This window comes from Copadichromis virginalis, linkage group LG7 (assembly GCF_057382275.1).
Source record: "Copadichromis virginalis isolate Kocher_CV1m ecotype Utaka linkage group LG7, C_Virginalis_male_GT1.1, whole genome shotgun sequence".
NCBI classification, from domain to species: Eukaryota; Metazoa; Chordata; class Actinopteri; order Cichliformes; family Cichlidae; genus Copadichromis; species Copadichromis virginalis.
Window position 1 is genome coordinate 55902767 of NC_140624.1, and position 15582 is coordinate 55918348.

General features: G+C 39.5%; 1 protein-coding gene across 1 annotated transcript; it reads left to right on the forward strand.

Annotated features, from left to right (window-relative positions):
- Positions 1-7100: 7100 nt before the first annotated feature.
- On the forward strand, positions 7101-10836 carry crhbp (corticotropin releasing hormone binding protein). Its single transcript, XM_085464306.1, has 7 exons — positions 7101-7216; positions 7303-7396; positions 7806-7963; positions 8425-8635; positions 9241-9386; positions 9931-10048; positions 10135-10836. Exons 1-7 carry the CDS (start codon positions 7127-7129, stop codon positions 10287-10289), a joined length of 972 nt encoding a protein of 323 aa, XP_085320432.1. The 5' UTR covers positions 7101-7126; the 3' UTR covers positions 10290-10836.
- The last annotated feature ends 4746 nt before the right edge of the window (positions 10837-15582 follow it).

Sequence of the window (15582 nt, forward strand, 5' to 3'; positions counted from 1 at the left end):
TTCCTCTGTCACCAGAAGATGACATTGAACATTTTCTGACTACGTTTGAAAGAATGGCAAACGTGTGTCGATGGCCCAGAGATGAGTGGGCTATTCGTCTGGTTCCCCTGTTGACAGGTAGAGCCCGCACAGCCTACATTCTTATGGATTTAACAGACTCTGAGAATTATGATAAGGTGAAAGAGGCAATTCTGGCAAAATATGAGATCACTGCTGACACCTACAGACGCCGCTTCAGATCTCTGAAAGTTGAGCCAGGTGAGACGCCACGTGAACTTTATGTAAGATTGAAAGACCTGTTTTCAAGATGGATTAAACCTGAAAAATCAACTGTAGAAGAAATATCTGAGCAGATAATTCTGGAGCAGTTTTTGAGAATGGTTAATCCAGAGCTGGAGATTTGGATACGTGAGCATGACCCGAAGACTGCAAAGGAAGCAGCTAGCCTCGCAGAGGTTTTCACTTCAGCCAGAAAAGGAAGCAAGAGCACCTACTTCAGCCGGGAGACCCACTACGCCCAACCAAGTAAGTCCATTGGGGGTGAACAGGGTTCTGGTCAAGTTCAGGCTAGAAATCTTTCTAGTTCTAGGCAGCTCCCTTCCCATAGACCTCACAATGTGAAGAAATCCTTTAAGTCTTCAGTTCAGGATATTAAATGTTATCACTGTCATAACTTTGGCCATACACAACAATTTTGCCCTGCACTTAAGTCAAAACCATCTCTTTTATGTGCAGTTCCAAGACCAGCCACAGAGCCAGTAGGAAAGAAAGCTTGTACTGTCCCTGTTTTAATTAATGGGCGTAAAGAGGAAGCTTTGCTTGACTCTGGGTGCTTCCAAACTCTTGTACACTCTAGCATAATTTCAGGAGAAAAGCTAAGTGGGGTTGGGGCTACAATAAGTTGTGTGCATGGAGACGAACACAGGTACCCCACTGCTGAGGTTTACCTGACAGTAGGAGGTCAAACCTACTTGTTAGTGGTAGCTGTTGTTCCCAGTTTGCCATATTCAGTGATACTTGGTAATGACATCCCCACTCTTTTTGATCTAATACACCAGTCAGATTATGACCCTCAAGTGAGTGCTGAGAAAGACATTCAAGGCTTAGGTGATGAATCTGGAAGCTCACTTCCTCTAGATATGACAGTTGAACCATTTAAACCCTGTCATGTAGTCACAAGAGCACAAAGTGCAAAGGAAAGGATGCAAGAACTGCCCTTTTTTGAGGAGTCTCTCGAAACGGAGCCAGGGAAGATTAGGAAGTCTAGGGCTCAGAAAAGAAGAGAAAAGTTCAAAGGCTCAGGGGAAAAAGGTACAGCATTGTTCCCTAAGCCAAATAACCAACTTGAGTTTGATGTTCCCTCAGATTTAGGTGCACTCCAAAGAAGCGACCCTACTCTAAAACCCTGGTTTGAGAAGGTAACAGAGGTAGAGGGGGCTAGTCAAGGTCAGGTAAGCTGTCTTGCAGACACTGTTTACTTGATTAAAGGAGGCATCTTGTACCAGAGAAAGGGGAAGTGCGAAGCTGTGGCACTCCCACAACAGTTCAGAGACAAAGTTATGGATTTGGGTCATTCAATTCCATGGGCAGGTCATATGGCTTTTCACAAAACACTGAATAGGATCAGCAGCCGTTTTGTTTGGCCAGGGATGTATGTCCAGGTTTCTGAGTTTTGCCGTTCCTGTGAAAAATGTCAGTTGACCTCAGGCAAAGGAGTAGCACGAGCCCAGTTGCAACCACTGCCAATTATTGAAACACCGTTTGAGAGGCTAGGCATGGATATCGTGGGCCCTTTAGAGAGGAGCGCCACCGGTCATCGCTACATATTAGTCATATGTGACTATGCAACACGGTTTCCTGAGGCCTTCCCACTCAGATCAATTAAAGCTCGTCACATTGCTAATTGTCTTCTGCAGCTTTTCTCTAGGGTAGGCATACCAAGAGAAATTCTGACGGATTGTGGAACGAACTTTCTATCCAAGTTGTTGCAGCAGGTTTATAAGTTGTTAGGGATAAAGGGACTTAAGACCACCCCTTATCACCCCCAAACGGACGGGCTAGTGGAGAGATACAACCAGACTCTCAAAAGTATGCTGCGCAAGTTTGTCTCTGACACAGGTGCTGACTGGGATCAATGGCTGCCATACCTTCTGTTCGCCTACCGGGAGGTCCCGCAGGTTTCCACTGGCTTCTCGCCTTTTGAACTTTTATACGGTCGCCAAGTGAGAGGCCCCCTGGATCTGCTTAAGGACTGCTGGGAGGAATCCAAAGCAGAGGGCGAAAACATCGCAGCCTACGTCATCACCATGAGAGAGAGGTTGGAGAAAATGGCATCATTGATGCAAGACAACATGAAAGCTGCACAAAAACATCAAAAGACTTGGTATGATCAGAAGGCCAGGGATAGGGTCTTCCTTCCAGGTCAGAAAGTACTGTTATTGCTTCCCACCAGCGATAACAAGTTGCTGACAAAATGGCATGGACCATACGAGATCGTCAGACAAGTGAGTAAAGTCACTTATGAGCTGAATATGCCAGAAAGAGTTAAAAAATATCAGACATTTCATGTGAACTTGTTGAAGGAATTCCACAGCCGACAAGAGCCGGTCTATCAGTTACTGGTGCGTTCGGTTAAGGATGAGGTGACTGAGAAGTTCTTTCCAACTAACATTCAAGTTTGTGCTTCAGTTGACCTCTCTCATTTGTCTCCTACTGAGCATATAAAACCACTTGTGGACCCACAGCTCTTTCGAGAAACACCAGGCTTCACATCACTGGTTCAGCACAAGATACGGGTGAAGGAGGATGCACCCGTTCGACAAAAGAGTTACAGAATTCCTGAACGGTTGGTGCCAGTGCTACAGAAAGAAATAAAACTGATGTTGGACCTGGGAATCATTGAGGTGTCAAGCAGTGAGTGGTGCAGCCCGATTGTTTTGGTACCAAAGAAAGATGACACCCTGAGATTCTGTATTGATTTCAGATATTTGAATGCAGTATCCAAGTTTGATCCCTACCCAATGCCCAGGGTGGATGACCTGCTGGAGAGAGTTGGATCAGCAACGTACATTACAACACTTGATTTGTGTAAAGGATACTGGCAAGTGGCTTTGGCACCAGAAGCGAGAGAGCTGACAGCCTTCAAAACTCCTTTTGGTATGTACCAATTTAAAGTCATGCCATTTGGGCTTCAAGGTGCACCAGCGACATTCCAGCGATTAATGGACCATGTACTGAGAGATGTGTCAGCATTCTCTGCAGCATATCTGGATGACGTGGTGGTGTACAGCCAGTCCTGGGAAGAGCATGTCATTCACCTACAGAAGGTGCTACACTCCATCAGAATGGCTGGACTGACTATCAATCCCAAGAAGTGCTCCATAGCCAAGAGAGAAGTGGAGTACTTGGGCTGTGTAGTTGGCTCTGGGAAGATAAAGCCGCAGGTTGGAAAGATTGAAGCAATTCAGTCCTTCCCAGTTCCGACAACTAAAAGGAAGGTGAGAGGTTTTCTGGGTCTAGTAGGCTGGTACCGGAAATTCATACCTTCTTTTGCGGAGTGATCCACTGTACTTAATAACCTCACAAAAGGCTCAGCCCCTAACAAAGTGCGTTGGACGGAAGACTGTGAGCGAGCATTCAGAGACCTCAAGGAAGCAGTTTCCACACATCCAGTTCTACACAGTCCAGACTTCAACAAGCCATTCATCTTGCAAACTGATGCTTCGGGGGTTGGCCTTGGTGCTGTCCTTCAGCAAGAGGTGGATGGTGAAAGAAGGCCTGTGGTGTTTCTGAGTCGGAAACTACTCGACAGGGAGACGAGGTACTCGACGGTGGAGAAAGAGTGCTTGGCCATGAAATGGGCTATTGAGGCCTTGAGGTATTATCTTCTGGGACGTCACTTCACTCTGGAGACTGATCATCGTGCCCTCCAGTGGTTGAACCGCATGAGGGATGCGAATGCCCGCATTGCAGGATGGTACCTGTCTCTGCAGCCTTATGACTTTACGGTCCAGTATAGGCCAGGGAAGTCAAATGTGGTTGCTGATTGTTTATCTAGGATGACAGAGGACTGAAGCACTTCGTGCTTAAGAGAGGGAGGAGGAAATGTAAGGAAGAGGACTCCCTTACTGCATTTATTTATATTGTATTGTCTGTATAGCACTTTAGAGCACACTTTATTAAAAGCACCTTATCAAGCACTTTATGTAGCATTGCACTTTAAGCATGGATTTGCACACAAGAAGTTTAAATATTTATTGACTATTTATTGGGAATTTTAAAATCAGTTGGTGGCCTTGTTTCAGATCCTGCACAGCTGCTCCTCATCAAGGAATGTGGTGGTTGTCTGTCAGGAGAGAAGAATGGTGATTGAGATTGTGATTAAGGTTTACCAATAAGGAAAACTAAGGCAAATGTGTGTGTGAAATCTAGGGATAAAAGTGGTGCAAATAAGTGTTTGTAAGTTAATGATTACTCACCTTTCTTGCCTGTGTCCTCTTCAAGGTGTTTGGGCAAATGTTTCCCCGGGGGTCCAAACACCATTTAAAGGTTCCGGGAGAGACCATGGTGGTGAATCTTTTTGTGCTTGGGTTTCTGGGTTTTTATAATATTGGGTTTTGTGTAACATTAAAGTGTGAAATATTTATTAATATGTAAATGTGAAGATGTATTTATGTATTTATTTATTCTTATTGATATATTGTATACTGTGGTGGAAGGTTGGGATTTAAGAATTTACCTGAGAGTGGAATAATGGTTAAGTCTGTGACAGCTGAACATATTTAAGGCTGCCAGTTGTCATTAGGGGATTTTTGTGCTGTGAAGAAGCTCGACAAGTTAATTGTTTTAAGGAGAGCCATATAGCAAATAAATACTTTGTTCCACTACACTTGCCTTGGTCTGTCTCACTGTGTTTCCAGCCGCTAAGGGCTGCCCTGTTACATGGTGTCTCAACATTGCTCAGGTGGTATTAAGGGGTCCAGAATATGCAAAAAAAAAAAAAAAAAATCCCTTACACAATTGTACCACTGCCAGCAGTGTGATACAAAGCATGTCACAGTAAAAATCTAGACTCATCAGACCAGCTAATCCAATCTTTTTTTGTGCATTCAGAGATGCTCTTGTGCATATTCTGGTTGTAACAAGTGGCTATTTTAGTTATGCTTTGATTATACTCCATTGCAGAAGCAGACATGGAAACCTGAGAGTTGAGTAATCATTCTTATTATGCTTCTTAGATGTCCACCACCTGGATGCATCAGTAGTTGGTGCATTTTAATGTAAATTCTGCGCAGACAAGTGTGAATGGTCACAAAAAGCAAGCAAGTACATGGATGCCCACATTGAAGGTTCTAGAATATCTTTTACCTTGACAAGACCAAGGCCATGGTTGACTACAACTGGTAGTTTCTCTTTGCCAGGGAAAAAAGGATTTGTTTTAGAGTGCTTATTGTTTTAAACAGTGCCAAGAAAAATGAATTTCAGTGAAGGTCTAAGAAGAATTGTAGATTTATACAAACTGGGAAGGTCTCTTGGAGTCATTTCTAACCAACTGCAGATTCCAAGATCATCAGTTTAAGAACCGCAAGTTCAAGTTATTTGCATTTATGATGGTGTCGACCAAGAAAGAAGGCCCTGCTCCAGGACTGACACTTTCAAACCTATGAACACTGTACAAATGTCAAGCATGGTGTTGGTAGTATTATGCCACCATGGGGTTGTTTTGCTGCTTCATGGTACAGTTACATTACCTCCAGGAAAATGACCAATTTAAATGACTTCCATCCATCCATATTCTAATGCTTGTCCGGGTGTTTTGATAGCATAATCATTTCTTGTTTGCTCCCAAATAAAATTTCAATTAGAATTTATTGACATAGGTCTTAGAAATTGTAAAAGGAAAAAGAATATTCAGTGTGTCATATTATTTTCATAAAAGATAACTGCCATCATTAATATTTTGTCCCACGAAGAAACAGTGCTTTAATTTGTCACTTACAGATGTAACTTCTGATTCATCAATGAAAGTATCCATAAAGCAGAAAGGGGAAATAGGTCATGTTCAGTTAAGCTCAAGTAAGGAATGTGTATTTTGATTAACAACACCATTTAAGAAGTCATGCTTTTAAAATTTTTATATTTCCTATAATGAATGGGCAATGCCTAACATTTCCAAACATGCATCTAAAGTCATTTAGCCCTGGGGCAGACTGACAGAAGCGAGGCTGCCATATTGCGTCATCGGCCCCTCTGGCCAACACCAGTAGGGTAAAGGACACAACGACCAGGACAGAGAGCCCGGGGATCGAACCGGCGACCTTCCGGTTACAGATACACGTCCTAACCCCCTGAGCCACGGTCGCCCCAAGTCATGGACATCAAGTCATGGACCATGGATTGGCCTCTGAAGAACCCAGACTATAGCAATATTGAGAACTGAAGAAAAGGTAACCAACATTCAGACAAGAGCTTTGAATGTCCTCTGAGAATCCTGGAGGACTTTTTTTTTTTTTAGCTAATTCTGAAGACTATTTGAAGAAACTGCAAGAAAGCATGAAAGGTGGTCATAACAACGATGCACAACTATGTTTTTGTCTTATATAGTTCATGTTCATGTGTGTTTTCACATTTCTCAATAGATCATTGCACCTGTGTTCAATAATCCTATACAATATTTTAAAAGGTGTGGCTCAATACTTTTGCACAGTACTGAAAGGATTTAATATCCTTTTTGTTACACAGTGTAAAAGGCCCTTGTGCATGCATCACTCGTTTCACTTTTGATTTAGAACAAAGAGAAGAGGGCAAACATGTTCAATGTGAGTTGTTTAATGATCGGTATGAGTCTGGGAGGGCTGCAGCAGCTACCTGAGTCGCTTTGAGGGAAGATGAGTGGGAAGGGAAGATCAGCTTTTCCCTTTCTGTCTTTGTTTTTTCATCCATTCGTCCCTTGCTCTCGTCACAGCTACGCAATTGGCTGCTTAAGGAGTGGATCGTATGGGAGGGGAGGGCGTCCACGGTGGGCGAACATGTCACTTGGTCCTTACAGTATTTGCTCCTATAAAAAGCAGCGCTTGTCGCGGAGGAGCTCAGACTTTCTCCGCTCAGGTGAGCCTTGCAGACAGAGATGCGCGTTATGGAGCGCACTTTCCGGGAGCAGCTCTTCTTTCTGGTGTTGTGCTTGTCCGTCCTCAAGGGAGACTCCAGGTATATTGAGGTAAGTGTCCGGACAGATACAGAAACTTCTTAGAAGATTCAAAGGTACAAACGAGACGCGCCAAACTTCTCTCCCACTCTCTGTAGAACAACGAAATCACAAAAGATGAATTATATTCATTTTTCAACTCGGAACTCAAGAGAGAAATGCCCGAAGAGTTGATGTATCGCCGACCTTTACGTAAGTCACGTGACATCTATCTATAATATTTTAAATAAACATATAATTGATGGTTTATGCTGGTTTTCCTTGTTTTTGTTTTTTAATTTTTGCAACTTATGCGTTTGAAGAACAGATAAAAGGGGAGGTAGCGTTTTTGTATACTTTTGGTAAATTAGACTTGTTTTCTGTCTCTTAATTTTGGTTTTACCAAAATTGCTCTCGATAAACACCTAAGTATAATCAATAGGCTAAAAGAGCTGGAATGTAGAGAATGAATGAAAACGCAGCAGAAAAAGATATTTATATTAAAAAAGGATAATAAATATAATAAATAGTAATTAGAGTAGATCAATGTGTTTTCATTTATTTATAATTTTTCATATTTGGTTGGCAAAGTTTTCACATTCTTTCCTGGAATGCCTTTCAGGTTGTCTGGACATGGTTGCAGTGGAGGGCCAGTTGACCTTCACAGCAGAGCGCCCTCAGCTCAGCTGTGCCGCTTTCTTCATGGCAGAGCCCAATGAAGTGATCAGTGTGGATTATGACAGCGTTGACATTGACTGCACGGGAGGAGACTTCATCACTGTAAGCTAACAGCGCTTCTCGTGAAACACCTTCCCCCTCCTCTTATATTGAGCAAAATATCACAAGATGGGTAGATGCATCTGGTCACGTTGAGCTTGAAGGGCTTAAAACGTTATTTTATTGCATAATTTTTGTATAATTACAGGAAATGACATAGACTTTTTTGTGCTTTTGTGATAAAGCTTTTGCTCTGTGTTTCCATGTCACCAAATACTGGGGTCTGTTATCTTGGTTCCTAATTAGACAAAATGCTCTTTAAACATAAAGTAATTGGGCACAAACCTGCTTCCTTTAGATGAGCTACCTGAAAATCACTTCCCTATTGTTTGCATACTGGTTAAGTTTCGGCCTAAAGAGTTTAATATTCTTTCTCATCATTAGTAAAACCATCAAGAAATAATTTGCGATTAAATATAAAATTCTACTTAAAGCTTCTGTCTTTTAATATATATCCCATCAAGGTGTTCGACGGCTGGGTGATGAAAGGGGAAAAGTTTCCCAGCACCCACGATCACCCACTGCCTTTGTTCGAGCGCTATGTGGATTACTGCGACTCTGGATCGCTGAGGAAAAGTGTGCGCTCTTCTCAGAACGTGGCCATGGTCTTCTTCCGCATTCACAGTGCCGGCAGCAGCTTCACCCTGACAGTCAGGAAACACACCAACCCCTTTCGTATGTAGACGGTCATTTTCAGAAGTAAACTCTAAAATTCCCTGCATGCACATAAACATAACCATTTGAGCTTTCAGCCCATTTACACTGCAATTAATGTGTAATTCAGTGGTGATACTGGCAGCCTGACATGGTGCTTTAGTCATCACTTGCACCATTAGTAGACAGTTTGCCACCACTGTGTTCCTGGATGAGGACCAAGGACAGGCTGCAAATGCTCTCCCACAGTAACATGAAAGGAAAGGGCAACTTAGATGATGAACCTGCTTTTTAAGTGTTTTTGAGATTGACCTCAGTGAAGGCATTAAAGTTTTCTTCATTTTCTTTGAAACTACCTGATCTTTACTAATTAGATATAATAATAATAGTGAAATAGTGCTTTGAAAAATGCTTGTGTAACAGACCACAAGCATAGAATTATTTTTGACCTTTTGACATTTGTCATTCAATGCAACAAATTGAAGAGGTACTTTAACACCATGTATATATGAATCATGCATGTACAACCCCAGCCTTTAGGTTATGTGTACATTCCTATGCTTCTATCTGAACATCCATCAAAGTGATCATATTTGCAACATCCACCCTTGTCTATTGTTTTGCAGCCTGCAATGTCATGTCACAGTCACCAGAGGGCAGTTACACAATGGCGATCCCACAGCAGCACAGAAACTGCAGCTTCTCCATCATATATCCAGTAGAGATCAGCATCTCAGAGTTCAGCCTGGGCCACTACAACCACCTCCCCAAGGTAAAGAAAGTCACTAAACACCCTTGAATATTGCCGCAGTGCTTTTAATTCATCTTCAGTGTTACAGGGTTTCTCAGTTTATATAGCAACTGAAACCTTAAGTAAAAAGTGATTTTTGCATTGAGAATATTAGTGATTTTAAGTGACCAGACCCCTAAAATTATAACAAATTCAGATCTCATACTAAGGTATAAGGTATATAAGGAATAAGATTCAAATCAGTTATGGAGTGATTTAAATGAGAGTCACAACAAGGTGTAGCTCCAAGAGATGAAATGGCACCAGCCTGTGCTTTCTCTTAGCTCTAAACAGAATAACATCAGCATAAAAAAAGGTAAAAAGCTTTTAAAGTGTGCTTGGTAGGACATTTTCTTTTTTTACAAACTTAAAATAATTTATCTTAGGATATTTTTTATTAAAAAACACATATTATCATAATATATGTTGTCCTTAAAAATTCACTATATGTACCTTTATTTTGCACAATAAGTATTTAGTATTTGTTAGTTAGTATTTGTATCACACTCTATGTTGATTTCCATAGAGATCCATGCCCGGATGTGCAGAATCAGGAGACTTTGTACAGCTGCTGGGGGGAAACGGCATTGATACATCAAAGCTGCTTCCCATTACTGACCTCTGCATCGCTTTCACTGGACCAAGTAAGTGCACACCATCTCTCTGCCTCCTCTTCTCTTTAAATAAAACACCAGTCAAGACTTAAGATTTCCTTTTGCTCTACCTGCAGCTCACATGAAGATTGGCTGTGATAACACTGTGGTGAGGATGGTGTCCAGCGGGAAGTTTGTCAACCGCGTGTCTTTCAGCTACAGGCTATTAGACAGCCAGGAGCTACAGACGATCAAACTCAACAACGTGGAAGATTTCTGTTTCAATAACTGATCCTAACAGGATCTTATGTGACAAATGTAGCATTTGACTGCAAATGTTTTTAAAATGGCTTTAAGTGAAAGTAACAGTCAGTCCCTCTGATTAGATAAAATGTCTGAGGACATTGAAATAAAAGTGTATGAAAAATAAAAGATAAGTGTCATAGGACTATTATGATATTACACACTCGACTTTACATTTATTAAAATAGATTTTTCTTTTAAATTTCATTCATCTTATTGTAAATACATTTAATTAAGTGTCCTTTTGTGTTTGGTGGAACCACACTTGTTTTTATATGCTGTGAGCGCCCTGTGTGCATTTATCAGAATTAGACTTATAATGTTGTTTTGGGAGTTTGTCATCAACATTCTTGATAAGGAATGGTGCTAAAATGAATGTCACCTTCTGTTTGTGTGAGTACTGGTGATGTGCTGAATCATGGACATGGAGGGTGAACGTAAAGTGAGGGAGTATGCCATCGCCATTATGAGGGGATTTGATTAAAAAAAAGACCAAAAATGTTTTTTGTAATAAAATGATATTGCATGACAAAGCACTCAACCGGGGTTTTCTTATTATAAAAAAAAAAGAAAGAAAAAAATGGACTCTCTTTTAATTCATTCATAAAAAAGCAGTCAGATCTCAGGTTTTAAGATATTACCTTTATTTGACCTTTTGACCTCTACTTTGACCTTGGATTTGATCTCCTAGTACCAGAAAAATTTTTAAGCATATTAAAATATCCCAAAGATAATATAAGCTATTAACGTGGGTCAGATCTATCTATCTATCTATCTATCTATCTATCTATCTATCTATCTATCTATCTATCTATCTATCTATCTATCTATCTATCTATCTATCTATCTATCTATCTATCTATCTATCTATCTATCTATCTATCTATCTATCTATCTATCTATCTATCTATCTATCTATCTATCTATCTATCTATCTATCTATCTATCTATCTATCTATCTATCTATCTATCTATCTATCTATCTATCTATCTATCTATCTATCTATCTATATCTGACCCATGTTAAAGTAATGGACTGAACATACACACACCCACTAGCACTTTATATAGCCTCTGTAGAAATTAGCCACATATTTAACTTATCTTAACTGCACTACTGTATAATTCTGTATAAACAATCATTCTGTACAATATGATAATTATAATTCTACAACTGTTTATAACTTGCATATTTCTGTATAGTTTCATATTTATATCCTCTTCATAGACTGTACATAGCTTGTATACCCACTACAGCCTGTACATACTTATAGTTATAGCATATTCATAACATACTTTCATACCGTGTACATTGTAACATACCCATAATAGACACATTTTTGTACCTTCATACCTATAACAGACCCATTTCTGTAATATATCTATATCATGGCTAAAGCACTTCTGGATGGATGCAAACTGTATTTCGTTGCCTTGTACTTGTGACATGTGCAATGACAATAAAGTTGAATTCTATTCTATCCTATTCTATTCTATTCTAGTTTACATCGACTGGTTATTTTGCTAAAGGCTTCCTAAATCTTTTTTTTTTTTTTTAACTCATGTTCACCCTCTAGCATGCTTAAATAATCCAGTTTTTGGCTCCATGCTAACATTTGGTGCTTTTAATCTATATACACAACATAGAAATATTCATGGTAAATGTAGATTGCCAAAAAACTAAAACAGAGGTGGAGTAGGGTCTGCAAATCTTAATAAAATGTGTCTGTCATCTCTGTCACAACTACAGTTATGAATGAGTTATTTGCAAAGATATAAGAAGAAACATGGATTCACTGTTGAAAGTAATTACGTGTCACCAGTTAAATGCAGGAGATTTAGGGCATATCAGGTGAAGTCAGACATTGTGGGCTCCTGTCTTAGCAAACCCATGTCTGCAAAACCATCATGTGTTCAGTGGAGTACGTGTTTCTTCATCATTACCTCATATGTGGAATGATGTCACTGCCTTTGATGACTGTCCTGGGTACATAACGAACTCTTGTTGTCACTACAGAGAAAACAGCAGGCGGTATCTCTAAAATATTAATGCCTGAATCACACAAACCAATGGGGCGACCTGTGATTAAAGGCCTGAAGGTGTATTATCATTGAGAGACATGTGCAGGCACAAGCTGGTGATGAACGACTGCCCAAGACTTTATAGCCAACAACTGTAGGTCTGTATGCGTGTGTGTATGTGTGACAGTGTCCTGAAGCCACATTGGTGGTCTTTATCTTTTTTGAATAGTGTGGACAAAGTTGGATACAAAACATATGCTGCTGCTATTGACGCTAAATAATAACCTTGTATTTATATTTTGTGAATATCAATGAAGAAAACTGTCACCTGTGCAACAGTGTGCTTCACAAAGGTGTTGTTCTTAATAGTTTGTGGATACAAAAGCAATGAGTGGCAAGACCATTAGGATCTCAGATGCTTTACAGCAGAAAATCCTTTTTGTTAAAGCCTATGTGTTACATGTTTTTCTAATTGCACGAGTGTACATTACACCGACTGTACCATCATTCTCAATTATGTTTATATGTTTGAAAATGTGTTCTGTTGCACTGTGTTACTAAATCAAGCAGCTTCCTATGTATTCTCTCTGTGCTCAGTGATGTAGTTAATGAACAAGCCAGATGACGCATTTACTCCATGACACAAAGAATCTAAGACATTATTGGCTTTTTCCTGTCCTGTGCGTACAGTATGATAGACGTTGAATCGTCAACCAAAGCTTTGCAGCAGCCACATCACATTCTTTGTATAAAGCTGTAGTTTAGTTCAAATGTTCCTCACGTGTGTATTTTGGACTCACAGCTTGCTTTTGATGCTGTCAGTTATACCGAACTACTCTGTTATTCTACAGAAAATTATGTTTGACATTTGAATCTGGCCTTTCTCAGCGAAGATGATTAATTATTTGTCGATCACTCAACAGGAGATTAGAGCAGATACAGGCACTCAATATTTTGAGTGCAGTGCATCTCAAAATATCACAGTTGCATAATCACGACGCCACTTTTCAGCAATATTTTTTGCTTTTATAATATCCTGTATTGCATTAAATCTTTACAAGAAATTCAAGACTTTTGTACCCTATACATACACACATTTAGGTTACACACATTGTGGATCTTGAACCACAATGTCACATGATGAGGTACTAAAAGTGTTTCCTACATTTCCATACAGGTTTGAAATTGAACATTATACATTTAACAGACCCACAATTCCTGTTATAGATGAACAATTTATGGAAACATGAGCACTGTCTTGAAGTCCAGAGTACTTCTCCTGGTCGTGTAGTTTCTTTAAACCACAGTAATATTGGAGTTCAGGAAGTGTCCTCTTATTTAACAAATGACCCCAAATACATTGTAGCTCAGTGACACAGAACATGCTCAGTTTCTTGCCAAAGGTCACTACTTACTGAAAGCCGTAAAGTAATAAGACAGGCAGGTGCCAGCAGTCGTCTTTGGTCACATATCAAATCCTATTTAAAAATGATCTTTGATATTAAATATCCTTTATACTGAAAATCATATTTGCTGATCTTCACTGACAAAACTCCAAAGAGTCCATATGTCTGTTTTGACAAATAACATTAATGATTAATTGATGTCCTTAATTAATCATTAATGACCTTACTGTAATTAGAAAGGCCTCCTGGGAAGTTTAGCTCAAACCCAGATTTCGTCTTGAAGCAGCTTCAGTTTAAAATCTCGGCATCAGTTTAGTAAATTCTTGAGTAGAACAATTTTCAGTGAAGAACTGCACCAGTAAGTGATACAAAGGCTGGACTATCAATGAGAGACAGATCAGGCCATACATGTTCCAGCAGGGGCAGCAGGAAAGTGTTTTTTCTCTTGTCCTCTTGTCATCCTCTGATGAGCACACCACTTTCCCAGATAAGGCAATCTGTTGTAGAAAGTCTGCCCCCCTTATTTGTTACTAAGCAACACCAATATGTGTTTAAAATAAATATTAATTTGTTCTTTACAAAAACAAAAACAAAAAAACCCCTGTCATTTTCATTTTCTGGCTGAGTCACAGGGGAGGCTGACCAAGCAAACATGACCAGACTTCATAAATGAAGCTAACTATACCATTTTAATCAAAATACATTATCATCATACATTAAGTACAAGGTTAGTACACAAAGACAACATGCTTTATTCCCCTAAATACAATCTAATAATCTGTTAGGCTGCTTACCCCTCATGTGTGGTGTCGTTTCCACAACTGAGTTCTCATTTTCTTGATTCACCTAGTTATATGAGAACCAAAAAACCAAATACAAAAAACAAGCATCTAGTCCTTTTTATAAATCGGTGGTAGTGGGAAATAAAACTTCATGAATTTTTAACAGAAAACAACTTGGACCTTCTTTATATTTACAAAAAAAAGAAAAGAAAAGAAAAGAGCCACAGTTTGCAGGTGAGTCAGAAGTGGATGGGAATACACAAACCACACGCTTGTGTATTCCCACTGATATTCCCAAGCCCTAACCCTAACCCAGACAGTGTCTGATGTAATACCCTGTGCCAAACCACATATTTTATTGTTAACCTCAAAGAAAATCTATTGAATAATGTTGCCTTGACATTTTCTTAGACTTTGAATTTAGTTTGTGTGATATATAAATAAAACGTTGCTACTAATAGCACTCAGTCAGTATTGGAAAATAAAAAGAAATCTCTAATAGGGGATTTTATATTATATTTAAATTATCTTCTCTTATTAGTTTATGTCTTATTATTACAATATTTCTTTACAGATGTAAACAACAAATGATTTCAAATTTAAATGCTCTCTTCACAAAGTTTTAAATGCTTATCAGAAAATTAAGAAACCAAAAGCATTACACACACACTCACAAACACAGCTCACTCCTAATGAGGAGTTCTGGCACGAACGGTGACGCACAGAGTGACGAAAAGGGGGAGCGGACAGCATGTGGGAGATAAGGGCTCGAGGCATATTTTAAAGACGTCACAGGTAGCAGCTACATTTGGATGGCTGACACTTGGAGTGAGGAGAAACTGTCCCAAAAAGCTACAACTGTGCTCAACTCAGTCAATTGAAATCACAATTTTTGTGCCATATTTGGTAAAACTGAAAATACTAATCTGAGGCACATTTCCTGGATTGATTTCCTGATGCAGTTTTATCTAGAGTTTTATAAACAACAACAAAATGTGTTCAGGGAATGAGTCTTGTACTTTGCCAAGTGCTAGAGATCAATAATACTAATAATATTTCATCAGTTGTCTCT

Coding starts and splice junctions, on each gene's coding strand:
- crhbp (XM_085464306.1), top strand. CDS start 7,127: ATGCGCGTTATGGAGCGCACTTTCCGGGAGCAGCTCTTCTTTCTGGTG. Junction 7,217..7,302: donor GAGACTCCAGGTATATTGAG/GTAAGTGTCCGG, acceptor CACTCTCTGTAG/AACAACGAAATCACAAAAGA. Junction 10,049..10,134: donor CATCGCTTTCACTGGACCAA/GTAAGTGCACAC, acceptor CTCTACCTGCAG/CTCACATGAAGATTGGCTGT.